At 36.9% G+C, this 14,171-nt stretch overlaps 1 protein-coding gene and 1 long non-coding RNA gene across 10 annotated transcripts in view; one reads left to right on the forward strand and one right to left on the reverse strand.

Annotated features, from left to right (window-relative positions):
- HECW2 (HECT, C2 and WW domain containing E3 ubiquitin protein ligase 2) overlaps positions 1–9,390 on the forward strand; it is a 349,247-nt gene extending 339,857 nt beyond the window's left edge. For all 9 annotated transcript variants that reach the window (XM_073880902.1, XM_073880916.1, XM_025894329.2 and 6 more), the window contains one exon: positions 7,219–9,390. In XM_073880902.1, the coding sequence (XP_073737003.1) occupies positions 7,219–7,330 (112 nt within the window). In that variant the 3' untranslated portion in view covers positions 7,331–9,390. The remainder of the gene's footprint in view (positions 1–7,218) is intronic.
- Positions 1–14,171, reverse strand: part of LOC112840827 (uncharacterized) — a 48,159-nt gene that overhangs the window by 14,007 nt on the left and 19,981 nt on the right. Inside the window, exon 3 of the long non-coding RNA XR_012374818.1 lies at positions 6,612–6,691. This is a non-coding gene — a long non-coding RNA (uncharacterized lncRNA). The remainder of the gene's footprint in view (positions 1–6,611; positions 6,692–14,171) is intronic.

Consider the following 14,171-nt stretch of genomic DNA (forward strand, 5'->3'; position numbering starts at 1 on the left):
TCTTCCTCATCTGCCAGGGGCCAGCTCAGTGGCTCAGTAAGTATTTATTCAATGAATGTAGGAATAAATGAAATGTGCAAATTTAAAAATTTTTAATTGTCAAAGCACTTTGTATGGGAAAGACAAGCTTTCAAAATATGGCATCTTCAAGGCGAGAAATAGTAAAAGAGGTTCTACAGGTGAACAGGCTTGAGTGCTGCCTGAAGAGTCATTGGACCCCCAAATTAGAGGCCCTGGAGAGCCCAGAGGAAGCCCCCCTTTGCCTACTCCACAGCCCAGCTCCAGGCTGACTCTGGCCCCAGCCTCCAGCAGCCCTGACCACTAGAACTGCCGCCACACCTGATTCCCTTAGGGAAAAGCCTGTGGACACTCTCTCACACAGGCAAAATGTGGACATGACAGGTAATTTAGATCGGGACTACTCCCATTTCCAAAGAAATCTTGACATTAAAAAGTGATCTGTTCCAAGAGTCCTTAGGAATTTCCCAGAATGCTTGTATTTGTTTTTATTAATTACATGATGAAGAGGTGGGAATAGGGGTAAGGAAACTGAAATCTGAAGGATTAGGCACCACTGCCATCTGAAAAGAGAGAGTATTGATAAAGCACTTTCTAAATCATAATGCAAATAAAAATTCAAATTCATTTTAGATAGATTAAAATACATTTTATTTCTAGGACTACATCTACTAGATAAAATGAGGCCCATGGGGCACCTGGGTGGCTCAGTTGGTTGGGCGACTGCCTTCGGCTTGGGTCATGATCCCGGAGTCCCGGGATCGAGTCCCGCATCAGGCTCCCTGCTCAGCGAGGAGCCTGCTTCTCCCTCTAATCCTCCCCCCTCTCATGTGCTCTCTCTCTCTCTCATTCTCGCTCTCTCAAATAAATAAATAAATCTTTAAAAAAAAAATGAGGTCCATGGTTTTCTCCTTCTTTCTCCCTCTCTCTCTAGCCCTTGTTTTCTCTCTTAATTTAAAATCCTGATTGTAATTTCTTATTTGTATTATATTTTGAGTCCTTATAAGCTACCAAAAATCAGTTCTGGGAAAATGGTGAATAAATTAATAAATAAGTAGATAGAGAGAGAGAGAGAGAGAGAGATCCCTTAATCATTTAACTGATTGTGAAAATTTAGTTGTAATTGTGATACTTCTGGCTCACTGGATTTGGATAATTGATTTGTCTATGTATAGGAAAGAAGAGAGGGTAAGCATGTGGCCTCCTGGTTAACATTTGAAGAATACAGAAAGCACCAAGAGATTAAGTCAGACCAGATGTCTGGAGGGCTTTAAATTTTCTTTATATTGATGCCAGCATGATTTCCCAAAGATGGGTTCAGACCTGCCCTCCTTGAGTGGTTCTGGCTGCAGAGATTAAAATGAGGTAAATTCATTATAGCCTTAGTGTAGCTAGCTTTGAAAGATTTGAAAAATGTCCTTTTATTGAAACTGAGTAACTGGATGTGCTTTTGCTGCCAATATCAACATAGTCCAAGGGCCCTCCTGTTATTTTCTGCTAGAGTTTTCTTAGGACATGGAATGGGGTGGGAGAGGGAGTGTGAAAAGCCTCAGAGGATTGTGTTTTTTTTTTTTGTTTTTTTTTTTCCTGTTCTTGGCTCATACTGAGGGTTGATGGTAAACATTGGGCAACTTATTTAACCACACTATTCCTCAATTTCCTTATTAGCAATGCTGTCTTGTTTATAAGGAGTTTTGAAATTTTTGCAAGCATGCAAAATGCTGGTGTAGGTAGCCAATGTAGCTCTCTTATTTCTCATCCACTTGATGTCTCCAATAGTGGAGACCACCTGAATCTGACTCACTTGTAGTGATTGCTAAAATGCAGATCCTTAGGCCCACCCTCAGATTTTCTGAATTAGAATCTGAGGGGGTACAGCCAAAAATCTCCATTGTAAACAAGCTTCTAGAGTGATTCTGATGCACTCCGTGTTCCTCAGAGTTTCTCTGATTTCTGGTGAGCCGGAGATAGAACTGAATGGTTTGAGCTAAGCCTAAAAAATCCCCTGGTATCTCCCAGGGTTTTCTGGACTGACACTGACCTAATCCGGACCATTTTCCCCAGAGCTACTGCACACTGTGTTTGAGTCATTCACTTAAAAAATATCTGAAGCTTTATTTTGCTAATCCCTGTCCTTAAAATATCTAGCAGGATGTTAGGGCTAGCAGCTCAGTCAGGAGTGGGATGAAATTAACACTCAGACTTCCAAAAAGAACTGAAAGAGCAGAGCCAATGAGCATTAGTCTTCCTGCTTTCGGTTTAATGTTGGACTTCCCCTAGGTTGGGATCCTATTTTTGATTTGGCCACTGACTCAACTTTGACCTTGGGAGAACCACTTAATCTTTCTGCAGTTTTCACCTCTACAATATATTCTTTCTCCATCCTCATGAAACATTTTCTAGAGAAGCTGTTAAGTTTATTCAGAGGAAGAGTTAGGTTATCATAACCATATGTTATACTAGATATAATTAAACCAGATATAATTTAGGAAGCAGTGATTATCTTAGATTATGGATCAGTAATGGTGATTGTGTCTTATGACTCAAGAGGATCAAAAAAGGTTGTCCAGTCCTTCCCTTTGTGTTGAGATCTGAGTCTTTAGAGAAAAGAGTACTCAGGCTTAAGGATTTACTGGGTAAGATCCTATAGAAACTGCAGAGAGACACGTAGAGTTCCTGTTTCTCAGCTCAGGAGCCTGGGAGAATGACAGGACAGCTGTTCGCGCCCAGCTGTGTCCCACTACCTGTCCTTGATGGGGTGATTCTACTGTATTACATTCATTACACTTACCTCCTTTTCTTGGACTAATTCTACTATCTGGAGACCTATAGTAATTTTCTATTGTTGCATAACAAATGACCACAAACTTAATAGCTTAAAACACACAATTATATCACTGTTTCTGTGGATCAGGAGTCCACCCATGGCTTAGCTGGGTCTTTTGCTCAGCATCTCACAAGACTGAAATCAGGATATCAGCTGGACTGCATTCTCACCTGGAGGCTCAAGTGGTGAAGGACCTTCTTTGCCAAGTTCTGCTTCCAAGCTCTTTTAGGATGTTGGCAGAATTGTAGCTATAGAATTCATGGCAGGTTACTTCAAATCCAGCAACAGGGAGAGTCTCTGACCTCCCCGATGCTTTTTTTAAAGGTCTTACCTAATTAGGTCAGGCCAACTCAGGATAATCACCCTTTTGTTTAACTTAAAATCAACTGATTAGCTTTAGTTACATCTGAAATATGCCTTCACCTTTGCCATACTCCATGGGTTATAAGTGAGTTACAGGTCCCACTCACACTCATGAGATGGGGCTTATACAAAGGCATGGGTCATGGTGGGTCATCCTAGAATTCTGCCTACCACAAAACCACAATGAATTAAAATTCTACAACTAAGTATGTGCAAGAACTTAATTGGGACTTGAAACATGGAATGAATTCTCATTCCCATGTATGTGACCATTTTGTTAATTCTTAATGAGCTAAAAATAGCCTTCACTTAAGGGAAAGTATTTGGTTGTCAAGAGGGAAGGAACAGGCTCAACAAGAGTGTGATAGATAAATTGTGTCCTGTCCTGTCCTAAGCAACTAAAACATTAATTAGGGATTATTGCTTATCTAGAGAATGGGTCATCCTGAATTATTTTTATTTCCCAGTCCACCCAGTATGACTCAATTCATGAAAATGAGTTCACTCATATTTATTCAAGATTAAAACTATGGGTTACTCTTTTAAGAAGAGTTGTCCCCAAAGTCGACCTATAACACTCTTTGATACACCAACACTACCAAGAAAAGCATAGACAACAAAACCTCCTACTAGGTGTAAGCAATAGTGATCACCTTTTCAACACATTTCTTACCAACACACTGAAGATAGAATGACAATGTATCAAATTAATATTGCTCTCCTACTAGGTGTACGCAATAGTGATCACCTTTTCAACACATTTCTTATCAACACACTGAAGATAGAATGACAATGTATCAGATTAATATTGCTCTGTAAATAAAATGCATAACTAAATTAAAAAGTGAACAAGCTGAAAGAGATTAGCAGGAGATAATGCAAGAGTTAATCTCTTACGAACCATGAGAGACTATGGACTCCGGGAAACAAACTGAGGGTTCTAGAGGGGAGGGGGGTGGGGGGATGGGTTAGCCTGGTGATGGGTATTAAAGAGGGCACGTACTGAATGGAGCACTGGGTGTTATATGCAAACAATGAATCATGGAACACTACATCAAAAACTAATGATGTAATGTATGGTGATCAACATAACATAATAAAATAAAATTAAAAAAAAGTTAATCTCTTTATTTTGTAGTATTTATACAAATCAATAAGAAATCCTGAAGCTTTAAATGACAAATGGACTTCACACTCATAGGATGGCTATTATAAAAATAATAATAATAATAACAAGTATTGATGAGGAAGTAGACAAATTGGAACCCTTGTACACTGCTGATAGGAATGTAGAATGATACAGCTACTATGGAAAATGGTATGGCAGCTCCTTAAAAGATTTATAATAGAATTGCTATATGATCCAGCATTTCCACTTCTGGGTATATACGTAAAAGAATTGAAAACAGGGACTTGAATGGATATTTGTACACCAATATACATAAGATTTTTTTTATAATAGCCAAAAGATGGAAACAACCCAAGTGTTGGGTTGGATGGATTCATCGATGGATGAATGGATTAACAAAATGCAGTATATACCAACAATGGAATATTGTTCAACCTTAAAAAAAAAAAAAGGAAATTCTGACCCATGTTATAACATGGACCTGGAAAACATTATGCTAGGTAAAATAAGCCAGTCACAAAGGACAAATATTGTATGATTCCACATACCTGAGGTACCTAGTATAGTCAAATTCACAGAAAATAGAATTGTGGTTGCCAGGATGGGAGAGGATGGGAGTTAGTGTTCAATGGGTACAGAGTTTCAGTCTGGAAAGATTTAAAAGTTTCGGAGATGGGTGGTAGTGATGGTTGCAAAACACTGTCAGTGTATTTAACTGCTACAGAACTGTGCATATAAAAATGGCTAAATGTCTATCAATTTTATGTGATGTGTATTTTATCACAATTTTTAAAAAAAACTTGAAAAGATAAACAGGCCAAGGAGATGAACATGTAGGTCACAAAATAGGAAATGTTACAAGCAAGCTGACTTGGAGAAAGATGCTCAGCTATGTTGGTAACCAAAGAAATGAAACATTTTAAATTTCATTTAAAGGAGTATCATCTTTTAGTCTAATGCGGTAATGAGTATTATGTGTCTAGCACACAAAGTCTGGAATATAATTATATTCAAAACATATTTTACTTCTCTCCTTCTTGTTTCCCTAGAACAGAGATAAAGTCTTCATTTAATAATTCTATATTTCATTTAAAATCTCTATACAAAAGATAGATTTTAAATCATTCCTGGGACTCTTAGTATGCTAGTTCAATTTTTAAAAAAAGTTAACTTCTTCCTTGAGACTTCCAAGTTGAGGTTCCAGTGTAAGGAAGATATAACAAGAATTATATTAACAAGAATTATATGAAATGCAATCTGAAATAATTTATTATATTAAAAATGTGTTTGGCTGCAAAGAGTAATTAGATGACTTCCCCCCAATATATCCTAGCATTTGTAATAACAAGAGTCACAAGCTCTGAGCCAGTACTATCTGTGTCCTAAAACTGATATTCTTATAATTGAGCTCCTTTGCATTCCTGATCTGATAAGGCATGTGGCCACACACCTGCTTTATTATCTCTTTGTTATCTCATCATTTCCATGAGTCATGATTATCTTTTGGCAATTTAATGAAGGCATCTAAAGCAAATCTTTTTAATGGTAATGAAATGTAGCTAACAATACATCTCTTATTACGTACGTCAAAGAGTGTGAACCAGGCATTATACTAAGCATGCTTTAAAAAAAAATGCTTCTGTTATTTGATTTAATCCTTGTGTCCTTCTGAGACAAATGATATGATTCTCATTTTATAGGTGAGAAAACAGAGTCTCAGAGAGTTTTAATAACTCCAAATCATGCAGCTTGCTGGTAGAGCTCGAATTCAAACCCAGGTCTGTCCAACTCCAAACTTCTGATCTTTCCACTGCACTATACTGCATGTAGGAATATTATTATATTTACTTCCTAAGTGTTAGAGTGATTTATAAGAATGAAAATTTAAACAATGTGACTTTGTAAAAATAGCCCATCAATAATCATAGCCCCTAAAATTCTATATTAATCCGGGAGCATTTTTTTTCAGTCAAAGTTGTTTAGCTTTCACAAATAAGCTGTTGTACATTCAGAATAAAGTGCTTCCTATTCCATGTCAAAAGTGCAGATTTGTTTCCTGATAAGATGTACTATTTTGGAAACTGTCTATTTCTTATTGTGCTTCAGGTGCAAATAACAGGAAAACATATTTTTTTTCCTATCTTGGCAAAGGGGAGGCATTTCTAAAAAAGAATGCTTAATGTAATGATTTAAATGGACATTATTTTGTACTGTGAGTTAGGAGAAAGCACAATTATAGCACAGGACTGAAAGAAGTAACAATGGTCTACTGACCTGGCCAGGAGAATCCAGCCAGGGAATTTCCCTGAGACGCTAAACCATGAGGCGGGTCCTCAGACGCTCAGTGCTCTTCTCTGCCCAACAAAATGAAAAATTGTGAAAGTGTAGATTTTATGAGACACCCAGACAAATGCAAACTCTGAAAATGAATCACTTTGCAAGAATTGATATTCATATCTATGTAAGTGTTGAATCACTAAGTGGTACACCTGAAACTAATGTTATACTGTGTGTGAACTAACTGGAATTCAAATAAAAACTTAAAAAAAATCTAACATCAAAAGAGATACAAAAAAACCAAACTTGTCTTTGCAATTCTTCGACAACTGAACAACTTGTCTTTGCAATTCTTCAACTAAACAAATAGTAATATTAATATGTATGTAATGTGGATTTTAAATGGTTGTGAAAACATAAAGTATTTTTTTAAATATCCTATTTCTCTTTAGCAATTCAAATATTTTCAAAGATTCTCCCCAAAAAAGTGTGAAAATTGGCCACAAGCCAATCTGAATACGAAAGACGAGCGTGAGCACACACACACAACAATCTCCTTTCACTCAAAGCATTCTAATCTATGTACTGCTGCTTCTGTTTGCAGAGCTCACACTTGTTTTAACCGTCTGGATCTCCCCCCGTACCCATCCTTCTCCATGCTTTATGAAAAACTCTTGACAGCAGTGGAAGAGACCAGCACTTTTGGACTTGAGTGACCTGGAAAAGTGATATCAGGCTCCGTATGGACAGGCAATTTCAGAAGCTGCCCTCTCGAAGAATGGCTGAACATTGGAAGTTTGAAGAGTACACTTCCATTAGAGTAAAGCTGAATGCTCTGATTTTCCAGGAACACAAGCTCTGTCACATTTGGGGACCGGATAGTGGTGATGATTCCTCTTGGAAGGATTGGGGTGAGCTTGATGCCCAGGGAACAACCCAATAGTCTTTCAATCAACAGTTGTTGACTGCCAAACTTTTTTCCATTTGTGTTATGTTCCAAGACAAAGATGAACCTATACACGATCAGTTCCACAGTCACTTTTAGGGACTCAGGAGAATCTTGAAACTTACCACTGAATGTGGATCAAGCCAAACTGGCAGCACTTGGCCCAATCTCCAAATTAGCGCAGGTTAAATAATATAAGAAAAACCAATATGTCTCCTGAAAGTACATTCATTGAAGCCCTAAGTTATAGCAGAATGTTCATTTTCTTGCTTATGAGTGCCTGCATGGTGTGCACCATAGGTTTCAGCTTTCATGGGACACAAGTGAAAATGAAACCCAGTCAACATGAGGTAATTTTAAAGATTTGCAATAAGGTGGTCTGTGACAATGTATATGCAAAGTGGTATGTGTGTAACTATGGCTGAAGACAAACTGTTATACAATGAATAACTAATGACAGATTTTATGCTTTATAATGCATGAAAACAATTTAAAAATAACTAGCAATTAATCACAGCATATCAGGAAAAAATACACAGTTCTGTTTTGTCATAGGTTCATTACATTTACGTTCTTTAAGCTGTATATAAGAACCTACCTGTCCTACTGTATGTGTCACCTGTTCCATTTCCATGTTCCATGCTTACTCGGGCATCATGCTAGTACGTATCCTTTTAAGCACTCTCAAGGGAACAAAAGGGCCTTTTATTTTTATAAAGGTACAAAAAAAAATTCCCCGAAATATTTTGCACTGAATGTACCAAAGTTGAAGGGACATTACAATACGACTAACAGCAACTCCATCACTTGACAAGTATAATAGAAAATAGCTTCTAAATCAGACTTCCTTCACAGTGCCATGTCTACCACTACAAGGACTGTGCATCTAAGTAATAATTTTTTAAGACTCACTATATGTGATAGTATGATATGCATTTATTTAAAATGCATTAGACTTCTTCCATCCATCAAATACTTTACAGGATGGCATTTAATACAGATATTTCGTATTTCCCCCACTGCTTTTTATTTGTACAGCATCATTAAACACTAAGCTCATTTAGGGAACCATCAGCAACACCCAAGAGATCAGCTCTCTTTAGTAATAAGAATTCCATTTTCCCTCATCGGTGAAGACATCACAAATTGAAACTCTCAGTACTATATTTCTAAGCCTGCATTTTCACTAATGCATAATTTTCTTATCAATATTAAGAAACAATTTTTCTATGGTATCTCAGAAACTGCATGATATCACCAATGTTATTTCTGCATAGTTTTATCAGAGGATGTTCTTCATTTTTATTGCTTTTGGGGTTACTCCAGATCATTGTTTATTTCTTGACTTATGGCCATAACTAATCAGAGTGAGTTCTTCAATAGAGTGAAGTTAAATCATGGATAATAAAAGCACTGGATTAACATTTGGTTTGCCAGCCTGTGGTTTTACAGGCATTGCCCAAACACCTCTTTGAGAATTATAAGTAGCCATGGAATTCCTATTATGGGATGTTGGCAATCTTGTATTTTATAGGGTCACATGCATGGTTTTCACAGGTGGTTTATAAGAACTAATTGCTCTCCTGTTGGTTAAGCTATGTTTACTGTTGAGACCCTCAAGAGAAATACCACTCATGTTGCATTCCTGAACTAAAGGCAGGTACTATAGCATCGGGAAACATTCCCCGGAAAAGGTTACCGAAATCTGGAGATAAGAAAGGAAGATTTATCTGTGTACTATAATTGGACCAGAGAAAAAAGTTTTCATTGGAAATGTTAGTTTGTACTTATTGATCATGAATATAAGTATATATTTAATTTTGCAAACTATTTTTACTTGTTTGTATTTTTTTCATTATAAGGAAAAATAGTATAACATACTTAAAAAAATACATCTTTGATCGTATATAAGATGGTTCAGAGCTGGCATTCTCTAAGCAGCTGGTATAAAAGGTTACACATTTCTTTCAAAAATAGACCATGTTAGCTTTCATTTTGGTTTGTGACACTTTGTTATCACATTCCACATTATTAGGTAAAAGAGGTTTGAAATAAAATGCATCTCTTTAATTAATCCTAACAAATGTATTTCTTGTTAAGGCATTTAACTTCTTCCCAAATAATAGTAGAATCATCCACTGTTGCTATTGTTCTCAGAATTGGGAATTACCAAAGATGTACTTAACATATCAGAACACCATGATAAGTGATCTGTTATTCTTAATTAGTAAAATAAAAAAGTCCAATAATAACTATAAAAACATTAAATAACATTTCCACAGAATAAATGAGACTTTAACATCCTCTACAAATAGAAATATCCGTAAATATTTTCTTCTGGACTCTGAGCCTAGATGACCTGGCTGTGTGGTCTCGTTTTCTTTAAGAAATTCATGAGTGATGCTTATACTATACTGTCTTCAGTCATGATGCATCGTGATGCATCGTGTATGTATGCAGAACGTCTCCTAGATGAAGCCAGAGGCAAACTATCAGCCTTCACTCTGTGCCAACCACTGTGTTTGATGGTGAGCCACAAGATTCAAAATATGCCCTTGAGAAACTCACAGTCTAGAGGAGTAGACACTAAGGTTTAAAAAAACTATTTTTAATAAAATTTGGTATGTTTTACAATTAAGGAATGAGGAGAGAATAGCTTATTCCATTTGGGAAATCCATTGAAGTCTTCATACATGGGAGATACTGTGGCTAAAAATAAAAATCACATAAATGCTCTTTCTCTTGGTAACTAATGGCATGTGATAATGTGTCAACACCGGTCAGATGGGGAGGCCCAGGGCACATTCACACACGAGGGCTTAAAGTGTGCAGATGGGGAGCCGAACTATGAAGGAGCAGCTCAAGGATCCTCAAATTATCAGAGAAATGCCAAAATTAGTACTTTCCCTGTTTCCTTTCATCTGCACTACAATGTACTTTCGGTTTTCAGTGGAAAAATCCCAGTCCTTAAGCCCAAGCCACTTCTGGGGTCAGGATGTTTATTTTGTGCACGAAAATGAATGGATCTTGGCTAAAGAAGTGTGGTCACAATTTTCTAGCATATGTTGTGTTTAAAATTTAGTAGACAGACATTCTGTAATCAATGAAGGAAAATCTGTTTCACCTGCATTAACAATCAGAAGTACTGAAACTGCATTCAAAATGATTAACAGTAACAGAATGTGTGTGTGCGGCGCTTTAGAGTTTCAAAGTGCTTTCCCATGCGTCATCTTATGTCTTTCGCTGCTCACATGCTTCTGTGGGGTAGAAGGTATCAATCCCAGCTGGGTTGAGGCTGATTTTCATGGACGGCTTATAAGACCCATTTCAGCACTTTATGATTACAATTCTAGGTTTCATTTCCAGAAATGTGGAGACTAATGTTTCTACAAACGTATTCCACTATCAGTGAATTTTGCAAGATGCTGCATTTGCCCAAATTCTCATTTCTTCAAACACTCTTAAAATGTGTACCTTCTGAAAATCCCGTGGAAGAAATTAGTATATTCATGGAAAAACTCCTCATAGACTTAATACTTGCATTTTTACTCCTTTGAGAAATTTAAAACAATGCAAAGTTTGATGGCATTTGGTGGATTTCTATAGTATAGTAGTTTAGTTTTCTCAGATATTACTTGGAAAAGCGGGAAGAAACCCCGCTTTAATCAGAAACCTTGTTTTATTTTTTAATAAAAATAAAAGGATGGCTCTAGAAGCTCTGGTAGCTAGGTCCCAGTGATGTGGATGAAGGAATCCCTGCAGGTTCTCTTTTCCTCTCTGTCCTCTTCACAGTCACTCAATTTTTGTCTGTCTTTCTGCACAAATTGTATTTATGACTTGTCCACTTCTAACAGGCAAACATCTTACAACAAAGAGCCTGGAAGTCTTCCCAACTTAACTGTATTGGAGAAATTCCCAAGGCAGGTGAATGATGATATACCATCATTAAAAGACATCTGTAACCCTGCACAGTAAAAACATGCAAAAGAAGAATGTGACCCACTCTCCAAACTGGGCCTGAGTCTCAGGCCCTATTCTCTCTTATCTGCTTTAGTTGTTGAGTGAAAGCTCTCTAGATCTTAGACACCTTACTTCCATAAAAGTTGACTTTAAATTAATGAGCATGTCACTTTTATCAGATTCTAATTGTGCAAAACCTGTTACCTTTCTAGTTTGATTGTGTTTTCCAGATAGATTTGTTTATCTAACATGGAAGCAAAGGAAGGCCAGAGACATTAAAGCTTCCTAAATTGTGGCTTATGGCCAACGGCTGTCCGCTAGAAGGGTGATACAAACAAAAAGCAGAAAAGCAAAAAGCAGAAAGAGAAGCCCAGCAGTTGTGTCCCCCACCCCTGCCTGAAAGTAATGCTAATTGTTGACCAACTGTCAAGACTCAGGAGTGGTAGCTCCATTCCAAGGAGCAGGCACAAAGGATATAATGGATGTGTGTACTACCCTTAATCACAGCAATCTGGGGCAGAAGGAATGCAGGGATGGTTAAGACAGCACTCTAGCAAAGAGAAAGTTAAAACGAGAATTGGAAAGATCAGGGCACCTGGGTGGCTCAGTCGTTAAGCATCTGCCTTCCGCTCAGGTCCCAGGGTCCTGGGATTGAGCCCCGCATCGGCCTCCCTGCTCCACGGGAAGCCTGCTTCTCCCTCTCCCACTCCCCCTGCTTGTATTCCCTCTCTCGCTGTGGGCCTCTCTCTGTCAAATAAATAAGTAAAATCTTTAAAAAAAAGAGAGAGAGGGTTGGAAAGATCATCTTAGGGCTTCAGTTTGGTTTCTGACTTTGGGGGAAAAAAGAAACAAAGAAGAGTGTCGTGCTGCCTAGTGAGGCTACTGCTTGATAATCTCCCTGGTGGGAAATACCCTCGTCATGTAACTTCGGTTGATTGATAACATCTTCTGTATTGCACAACAGAATTTAAAAGTATTAAAGCTAACCATAGATGAATCAGGAAAATTTGACAATTTAGCATTACATTATGTCATGGATTTTATTTAACTTCAGAATTACTGTTGCTATTATTGAACTTTCTATATAAGTAAAAAACCAAAACAAAACAGTGTAGCTTGACATATTTATGATACTTACTTTGTTTCTCCGTGGACATTCTTTGACATTAGAATAGCTTTGGAGACATTTTCATGGTTTCTTTAGTGGTTATTTAAATGTTCCCTATTAATCCAGAAAGCAAAAACTTAAGAATTAGGTTGCTGAATTGCAAATGGAGAACCTAATCAGTGTTTCCAATTTTTCAGAAAGCTAATCAAGACTGAAAACACATTTGCTTAGATTTAATCCTCTAGGCAGTTTATTTGGCTTTCACAATGGCACAGTTCAGCAGCATTGGCAGGCCCTAGTTGTAGGGTTTCTGGGAAAAACAGGGAATTAAATTTACATACGTGATGTTTACGTCCAGTGGCCTTGGGCAGGTGATATCTTTCTATCTAATTTTCTTTTAGGATATTACAACCCTGAGGAGTGTTGTTAGGTATGTTGTGTGATTCAAACTGAATCAGCTATTACTGATGCAGGTAAGGAACCATCAGTAAACTTCTGGTTATTACACCTTCTGTAAAAAAGGATGGTTATGTTTAAGAAATACCTTGGAAGGATTAACCAGGAAACATACAGAACTGAATGTTCTTTTAGGACCCTATGCTCTAAAAGCTGTTATTACAACCTATTTTTCTTTATATGATATCGTAAGTAAAATTTGAAGCTGTTCATATATTGGAAAGTGCATAAGATTACATGTTTTTATAACAGGGATGCAGGCATTCCAAAATAAATAAAAATACATGCATCTCTCTTGCCTCTTACTGAAAGTATTAATCTAATTTTATAATAATGCTTACTTTTTAATATTAAGGCTCTGTAAAAAAAACCCATATTTATTTCTAAGATTTCAGTAGAGCACAGGTGATGTATTTTTTTAAGCCTTTCCTTTTCTTTTCACCAAATCCACCCATGTGTCTACTATACCATGTATTCACAGTCAAGAGCTATGTTTCTATTTTTGTTGAGTTGATTTATGCTTCTTATTCATTCAGTGTGACTTTCAATAGAGAATAATAATGGGAGGTATTTAGTATTGGCATTAAGACCATACAGCTCTCATTTCACCTTATATTTATATTTCATCTGTTTTTTTTCCAAAGCAAATAATGCAGATTGTTGACATCCTAGGAATGATTTGTGGGTGGTATTAAATGGAGCCTGGGATTCTGAAATGTAGACTAGATGTTGGTTTTCTGGAAAGTTTGTATTCTTATCCTCACCTGAACCCCTGACTTTTGTGTTGTATTTTTTTATGATTCCAAAATGCTTTGAGGGAAAGATATTTTAATGTGTACAATTTGTTTTATTTTCCTACTGATCTCTATTTTTGTTTAAAACCATGTTGCATCATGAAATCACTTAATCCAAAATAAATCTTCTTTAAAAAAATAGATTATTACTTCTCTGTGATACATTTGGGAAAGAAAAAACTCAAGAGGAAAGAGAACAAAGTAGGAATAAAGGTCTCATGGGATTAGCATGCAGCTTTGTGGATGCAGGAAGTTCTCTTTTCATGATATTTACAATTAGGAATCCATTTTGT

Source organism: Callorhinus ursinus, unplaced genomic scaffold, assembly GCF_003265705.2.
Source record: "Callorhinus ursinus isolate GAN/ISIS: 27379988/994484 unplaced genomic scaffold, GSC_fseal_2.0 scaffold2, whole genome shotgun sequence".
Taxonomy (NCBI): Eukaryota; Metazoa; Chordata; class Mammalia; order Carnivora; family Otariidae; genus Callorhinus; species Callorhinus ursinus.